Source organism: Sinocyclocheilus rhinocerous, unplaced genomic scaffold, assembly GCF_001515625.1.
Source record: "Sinocyclocheilus rhinocerous isolate Xijiao unplaced genomic scaffold, SAMN03320098_v1.1 scaffold4319, whole genome shotgun sequence".
Classification (NCBI taxonomy): Eukaryota; Metazoa; Chordata; class Actinopteri; order Cypriniformes; family Cyprinidae; genus Sinocyclocheilus; species Sinocyclocheilus rhinocerous.
Genome location: NW_015658510.1, coordinates 154,800 through 162,872, shown reverse-complemented (window position 1 = coordinate 162,872; position 8,073 = coordinate 154,800). Strand labels below are relative to the sequence as shown.

The 8,073-nt window shown below is 40.6% G+C and overlaps 1 protein-coding gene across 3 annotated transcripts in view; it reads right to left on the bottom strand.

Annotated features, from left to right (window-relative positions):
- Positions 1-6,934, bottom strand: part of LOC107722309 (NAD-dependent protein deacylase sirtuin-5, mitochondrial) — a 7,846-nt gene extending 912 nt beyond the window's left edge. For 2 of the 3 annotated variants that reach the window (XM_016530609.1, XM_016530610.1), the window contains exons 1-8: positions 6,834-6,934; positions 6,377-6,479; positions 6,016-6,149; positions 3,393-3,618; positions 2,486-2,573; positions 2,238-2,291; positions 1,070-1,193; positions 836-951 (exon numbers count right to left, since the gene is read on the bottom strand). In XM_016530609.1, coding sequence (XP_016386095.1) covers positions 836-951; positions 1,070-1,193; positions 2,238-2,291; positions 2,486-2,573; positions 3,393-3,618; positions 6,016-6,149; positions 6,377-6,464 — 830 coding nt within the window. In that variant the 5' untranslated portion in view covers positions 6,465-6,479; positions 6,834-6,934. Of the gene's footprint in view, positions 1-835; positions 952-1,069; positions 1,194-2,237; positions 2,292-2,485; positions 2,574-3,392; positions 3,619-6,015; positions 6,150-6,376; positions 6,480-6,564; positions 6,777-6,833 lie in introns of those variants that run through there. The other variant, XM_016530611.1, reaches the window with a different exon arrangement.
- Between the last annotated feature and the right edge of the window lie 1,139 nt (positions 6,935-8,073).

Sequence of the window (8,073 nt, the reverse complement as noted above, 5' to 3'; positions counted from 1 at the left end):
TGAGTGTGAGTGTGTGTGTGTGTGTGTGTGTGTGTGTGAGAGTGCGAGCGTGTGTGTGTGTGAGTGTGTGTTTGTGTGTGCGTGGGTGTGTGAGTGAGTGTGTGTGTGAGAGTGCGAGCGTGTGTGTGTGAGTGAGTGTGTTTGCGTGTGAGTGTGAGTGTGTGTGTGTGGAGGCACTTTTTATTACGGATGGATGTGCTTTATTGGACTTCTTTTGGACTGTTGAAAAATAACATCCATTCACTGCCATTATAAAGCTTGGAAGAGCCAGGATATTTTTTAATATAACTTTGATTGGATTCGTCTGAAAGAAGAAAGTCATATACAGCTAGGATGGCTTGAGGGTGAGTAAATCATGGGGTGATTTTCATTTTTGGTGAACATAAACTAAAATATATTAACACAATAAAAGATTGATTTAAAGAAAATAATTTATTGATTTAATTTGCGATTTTCCACATTTTAAAAGTGTTAGTTCACCAAAAAAATGAAAATTCTGTCAACATTTACTCACCCTCAAGTTGTTTCAATCCTGAGTTTCATTCTTCTGCTAAACACGAAGATATTTTGAAGAATGTTGGTATCCACAGTTGACGGCAGCCATTGACTTCCATGCCATTTTTCTCATACTATAGAAGTTAATGGCTACCGTCAAATGTTTGGTTACCAACATTCTTCAAAATAACTTATTTTATGTTTATGTTCATGTTTTATTTGTGTAATAAACAGCCAAGGTTTGTGTCGGCTCCTGACCGCTGGACATGATTCCTTGTGTAATTATTTTCAGAAACAGCATATTTTCTGTGTTTAAGTGTGAACTGCAGGATAATCTCACTTGAAGCGCGGTGTGTTTGCTGTGGTCTTAGTGTTGAATTCGGCCACTGGAACGCCGCGGGCCGCCACCTGAGGACCAAACATGGCTGCTGGGTAAACGACGGAGGACGTGCCGACCTGAAGACACGAACACAGAGCAGACAGGACTTCAAACAAGCATGATTAAAAACAGACGTGTTTACCTCATCAGCAGAAGCTTTCAAAACTAAAACTTTCAGTTCAGAGTGAAACTAACCACCACACAGAGGTCACACGTCTCCAGCTCCTTCTCCACTTTAGTGAGGATCTGAGAGTCCAGAGTCTCTCCAAACCAGACGACATGCGGCCGCAGCAGCCCGTCACAGCCCTTCTCATCACACCTGAGAGAACAGCACCAGATATCAGATGCACTGCGGCTCACACACAATCAGTACTAAAGGAAGAGTTCACCCCAAACTCAGCTTCCGGCTTCGCTACCGTTCGGACGTTCTTGCTTACTGCTATGTCCGAACTGATTGCACTATATTCTACGTATTATCGTTTTCTTAAATTCATTTTAAACTTCTTAAATCAATTGTTTTAATCATTTTCAATGTTTTTAAATTCCTTGTTTTATTGTTGTGATTATTTTTTTTTCTTTTCTTTTATGTAAAGCACTTTGAATTACCATTGTGTATGAAATGTGCTATACAAATAAACTTGCCTTGCCTTGCCTTGCCAAACTGAACATTTACTGAAAATGTCAGCAGTGCTCAGCAATGGATGCTCTGCAGTGAATGGGTGCCGTCAGAATGAGAGTCCAAACAGCTGATAAAAACATCACAATAATCCACAAGTAATCCACAGCACTCCAGTCCATCAGTTAACATCTGGAGAAGACAAAAGCTGAAACTAATCCAGCATTAAGACGCTTTTAACTCAAATACGAGCCCATAATCCATAATAATGCTTCCTCCAGTGAAAAAGTGTTCTGTTCTGAATCAGGAGCGAAATCTGCACAGATCAAACACCAGCTCTAAACACATATGTGGCTGGATTTTGATGTGAGAGACAACAGCAGATGCACTTTTTCACTGGAGGAAGCGTTATTATGGATTATGGACTCGTATTGGCGTTAAAAATGTCTTAATGCTGGATTAGTTTCAGCTTTTGTCTTCTCCAGATGTTAACTGATGGACTGGAGTGCTGTGGATTACTTGTGGATTATTGTGATGTTTTTATCAGGTGTTTGGACTCTCATTCTGACGGCACCCATTCACTGCAGAGCATCCATTGCTGAGACACTGATGCAGTGCTACATTTCTACAAATCTGATGAAGAAACAAACTCATCCTGATCTCGGACAGACTGAGGGTGAGCAGATTTTCAGCACATTTTCTCTTTTGGGTGAATTCGGTTTAGTGTGTGCTGTGTTGTTGGGATACCTGGGCAGGTCTTTGACAGGTATGAGCGCGTCAGGTGCGTCAGGATCAGGTGATCTGGCAGAGAATGAAGGGTGACAGACATGATACATCAACACAGTCATCATGCTGACCAATGCTTCATCAATCCCAGTCTAGATCAGCATTATTAACGGAGCTGCTATGGTGGACTGTCCAGCATTTCACTGAATACAGCGAGTCTCTGGGATCTGGACTGTAATGATTTCTGGGTACAGATGAGCGTCACCTACCCTTTGCCCTCCAGTGATGGACAGATGGGGCTTTTGTGATTGATCTCCACATCTCCACAGCTCAAACATCTGGTCTGAAACAGATTTCCTACACACAGCACAAGATATCAACACATCTGTCAAACGAACACCAAAAAAAGATGCTAACCAACCAAATCCAAAACTAAATCTATTTATTCAGTTCTGCTGATTGAGTCGGTATAACCGCAGCCACAGACTATGGATGTCTATTCAAAGCAGACTGAACTACAAGGATGAGACATATTGTATTTATTGAGGTTATTTATTAAGTTTTATCTAGTGGAGATCAAAGCTTTGCTTTAATGTCATGCTGCGTCCACAAGTCACACTAAATCTCAAAAGTGCTTTTCACAGCACACATTATTAGAAAGCAGCTTTCCAGGAAATCATGATGTTAATGTTTATAATATTTTACTATCTTAATGCCTTATAGTGTCATTTAGCAGATTAGAGCTGGACGACTTTATATATAGAGATGTATAGAGAAAATATTTATGCTCCTCAAAACGAATCCTTTATTTTAAGCAAAACGTAATTTCAGTGTTCATCCACCTTTCTGAAAGTGAAATTCAAGCTCTTTTCCAGTATTTGAAGCTATGAATATTACTCCAATAGAAAATGTCGTTGTTAATGCAAGACTATAGTTTGCATGTGCTTCAAACAGGAGCCTCATTTCTAAGTTTTACGTTTTTAACACCTATAGAAAGATCCTCAATACAATGACAACAGATTTTAGGGTGAACAGTCGTATTTGCCACGGGGGAGTCTAAGGATAAAACCAAGCTTCTTCCAGGACTATACTCAGTATTTCTGATATTGACAGCAAACTCTATTCCTCTGCTGATGTCGATCTCTGTGATGGTGTGTCGTGTTTGTGAGCTCTGACCGTGGACCTCCAGCACGTGTCTGGATCCGGCGCGCTGGTGCAGCTCGTCGATGTTCTGCGTGATCACCACCAGCGAGCGGCCCTGTCTGCTGAGACGCGCCTCACACTCGGCGATGGCTCTGTGCGCGCCGCTCGGCGGGGCGTTCAGGGTCAGCTCTCGGCGGTACTGGTAGAACTCCCAGACGCGGCTGGGGTGACGAGAGAAGCACTCCGGCGTCGCCAGATCCTGCCCACACACACAGAGACCGAAATAAGAGTCCATCACAGTCAGAACTTTAGCAAGAGTGATTCCACACATTTTATTACTGAGCAAATACATTAAAAAAATCATCATTCAGATCTGTGTTCCTGTCTTACCTGGATTCACTACAGCCGCGAACCGACATATAACAACGGTAGCAGCATTTTACCGTTTCTACCGTTTTAAGTGAGCGGCGTGTCAAAACAATGGGTCAGGGCGGTTCATGGTAAATCCTCTAATATTTTGATCTAGAGCCAAACACGCTTCATTAAAGTCCTTAAGTAATATCTCTGTCTTATCCGAATTCAGGAGAAAATTATTGGTCTTCCAATCTTTTACATTTTTAACACACTCTGTTAGCTTAGATAATTTAGAAGTTTCATCTGGTCTTGTTGAGATATATAGTTGAGTATCATCTGCATAACAGTGGAAGCTAATTCCGTATTTTCTAATAATATTACCAAGTGGCAACATGTATATCGAAAATAGCAGAGGACCTAGGACAGATCCTTGTGGCACTCCATATTTTACTGGTGATAATTGAGATGACTCCCCATTTAAATGAACAAAGTGGTAGCGATCGGACAGGTAGGATCTAAACCATCTTAAGCCTGCCCTTGAATACCTGTATAGTTTTGTAGTCGATCTATGAGTATGTCATGATCTATAGTGTCGAACGCAGCACTAAGATCAAGTAAAACTAGTAATGAGATACAGTCTTGGTCTGACGCAAAAAACAAGTCATTTGTAATTTTAACAAGTGCAGTTTCTGTGCTATGGTGGGGCCTGAAACCCGACTGAAAAGTTTTATAGAGATCCTTTTTTTTGCAGGAAGGAGCGCAATTGAGCAGACAACTTTTTCTAAAATTTTAGTTAGTTAGTTAGTTAGGTCTTTATTGTCATTGCATATATGACTCTAACCGTTCATCTACATTTAGCATAATTAATCAGCATGTCCAGAGCCTTTCATAATAAACAATGTTTTAATGGGAAAAAAATATATTTGTAGATGGCAAGGAAAGACAATAACTGATTGTCTTCCGTTCATGAAGAGAGCATTTTGATTATCTTGTACATTGTTTGTTTCTTTTAATTGTTTCACAATTTCTGGCAATATTGTCGACTTGATTGCACAGACACAATTGGAAGAGAGCTGGATGATGAATCACTGAATCAACGATGAACTGACTGTTTTCTGTTGTCCTCTTGCATCATCAGCACACATTATTCCTGTTCAACACTGTAAAGCTGCTTTGGCACAATCAGTATTGTATAAAGCACTATATAAATAAAGGTGACTTGGCTTGACTTAAGGAGGCACTTATTTTAAGCAAAATATAAAAAACAATATTAGCCTGATAAAACATCTGATCCTACCTTTTGAATTGACGGGTCAATTCATCTCAAGTGCTCCAGTGGAGTGAATCTGTTTCGCAAAACCACCAGTTTTTTATTTTATTTTACTTGGTTTAATCACATCAGCCGACTGCCTATTGGTTCAGCTGATGTTAATAAATGTCTATATGGGCTAACGTTGATTAAGTGAACGCTTAATAATGTTCTTTTTAGCAGCATCATATGACCCCTTTAAATTAGTTGTGGTGCACATACCTTGTTATTGATGTCCACTGTATGTCAATCTTAAACATAATTACTGTAAAATACTGTTCATTGTGATTTATTATGCTTACATCATCTGTTCAGTTCTCAAAGCACATGAATTAATGAACCCTTTCTATTATGAACTCACCCTAAAAGTGGACTTAAGCTCCAAGACTACAGTACATGTACTTTATACAGACCATCCTGAGCTGAAATACTGTACTGAGGTTTCTGTAAACACCTGGATGTGTTGTGTGTCATGAAACTACCGCTGTGGTTAAGTAAAATAAGCACAAAACAAAAAAAAAAAAAAAGGTCTGTGTGTCAGTGTATGTGTGAGTGAGTGTGTTTCTGTGTGTGTGTGTGTGTGTGTGAGAGTGCGTGTGAGAGTGAGTGTGCGTGCGTGCGAGAGTGTGCGTGAGTGAGTGCATGTGTGTGTCTGTGAATGAATGCGTGTGTGTGTGTGAGTGTGTGTGAGAGTGTGTGAGAGTGAATGAATGCGTGTGTGAGTGCGTGTGAGAGTGAGTGTGCGTGCGTGCGAGAGTGTGTGTGTGCGTGAGTGAGTGTGTGTGTGTGTGTGTGTGTGTCTGTGAATGAATGCGTGTGTGAGTGCGTGTGAGAGTGAGTGTGCGTGCGTGCGAGAGTGTGTGTGTGCGTGAGTGAGTGCGTGTGTGTGTGTGTCTGTGAATGAATGCGTGTGCGAGTGTGTGTGAGAGTGTGTGTGAGATTGTGTGTGTGTGAGAGTGTGAGAGTGTGTGTGTGTGTGTGTGAGTGAGTGACCTGTGTTTTCCAGGTCCTCCAGCGTCCCTCGGCTCCTCTGATGGTGGGAACGCCGCTCTCCGCACTGACTCCTGCTCCTGTGATGATGGCAATGTGTCGGGCCTTTGAGAAGATCTCACGAAACTCAGCCATACCTGCACAAACACACATTCATACACATAACATACATACACAGTCGAAGTGGTTACCAGGGCGTTGCTAGGGTGTTTCAAAGTGGAAAAGAGCCGCTCGTTAGCACTAGAGGTTTCACCAGCAGTAGTACTAGTGATGTCTGACTTGGTAAACACCATAATAATGTGTCTGTCTTATGTCTAGCCTAATTGCTGTAAATATGAGGCGTGTTTCCGCTTCCGCCACGCACCCGAGTTCGTCCGGATGATTTGATTGACAGCTGTCCATCTCCCGCAGTGTGCTGCTGCTGCCCTCAACATCAGCTGATTAATCCGCATTTATTGATCGTTAGTCTGTCAAAAACAGAGAAATGTTACATTCGTGAACATCACTAAAAGAAACAACTGAAGTATTTTTTAACTTTACTCATCCACTTACTGTAATGAATTGCTTTATTCATTAAACATTGAACACAATATAAAATCAAATGCTAATACTATTAAAGCACACAGAACTACAGTCCAGCTGGATGCACTTATTGATCCACAGATAAAATCAACAATAAATCAACGACATCAAACTACACTGCTATAATCACGAAAACACAGCAAAACAGAGCAGATGAACTCAAAGAGCTGCTCGACTGATAAGCCAGATCCATCACAGATACACATTCCTATAAGAATAAGCGATAAAGCGCATCATACCTTTAATAATCTTACACTGACGAACGTCACGGTGAAAATATCCTCCCCAGGCGTCGCACTTACCGTAAACTACATAGACATGTCGTAAAGGATGTAAAAGTGTCGCAAAGCGCGTCTGTTTCTATGGAGATGATGAATTCGGACATACTACTCGCCTCGCATACTGTTTTTCGCCTACTATATAGTATGGAAGTATGCGATTTCGGACGCAGCTGTAGTGTCTCTGCTCTCTCTAGTGGCAGATGATGAGACTGCAGTCCAATGCTGAATTCAGAGCCGCATACTAGCACACTACTCTATTTCTGCAGTAGGAATAGAGTAGCACACTTCAGTCAGTGCACACTCAACAGACTGATCCGGGTAGTGTAAAGAGTTGAGTAAAAGTACAGATACCTTACAGTGAAAATTAATAGTCACCAGTTCCAAAACAACTTGAGTTAAAGTCTTGGAGTATCTGATTTACGTATTTTACTCGTACTGAATATAAGCTCAAAGATGCACTATATAGTCACAGAGACATGACAGTGAAAACTAGAAAGAGTTGATTTGTGAGGAGAGCAATTATGTTCATTTTCTAAAACCAAAATAAAACTGAACACACTAAACAACAACAACAATATCCTTCAAAAACATCTCTTCGGTATAAAGGATAAATAAAATAATGTAGCTAAAGTAAAAAGGCTTCTTGCACTGGATGTTAAATTGTTGCATGTTCTCGTCTCATTTCTAAAACACCTGTGATTCACAAGGAACTCACATTAGGTAAAGCAGCCTTGTTGACAGATCTGGGCGAGTAAGAGCAAAACACACACGATATAGTGCTTCCAGTGTCCTGCAGTGGTGATATCACAGAATAAAGTGCTGCAGAAGAAGCTATAGGTGCCATGCACAATGTAATGTGTAACTGCAATGATCACAGATAGTGGAGTAGAGAGTCAAAGTTACTAATATCTTCAGTAAAACTACAGAGTAACCAAAAAGATACTCAAGTAAAGTAATTAATTGCATTTACTCAAATACTTTACACCTCTGCATTGCGTCCACTGTTTTACGAATACTGTGAATTCGGATATAGAATTCGTTTCACAAGCTGTTTTTCACCTGCTTTATATGTGTGTGCATGCATCTCTCACACTTGAGTAACGTTACATTCTGATCCAGCTAACCAAAATATGTTGTAAGAACTTTTTGCTAACGTTCAAGTTATAAAACATTATTTCTGAATGTTCAAAGTGTCCTT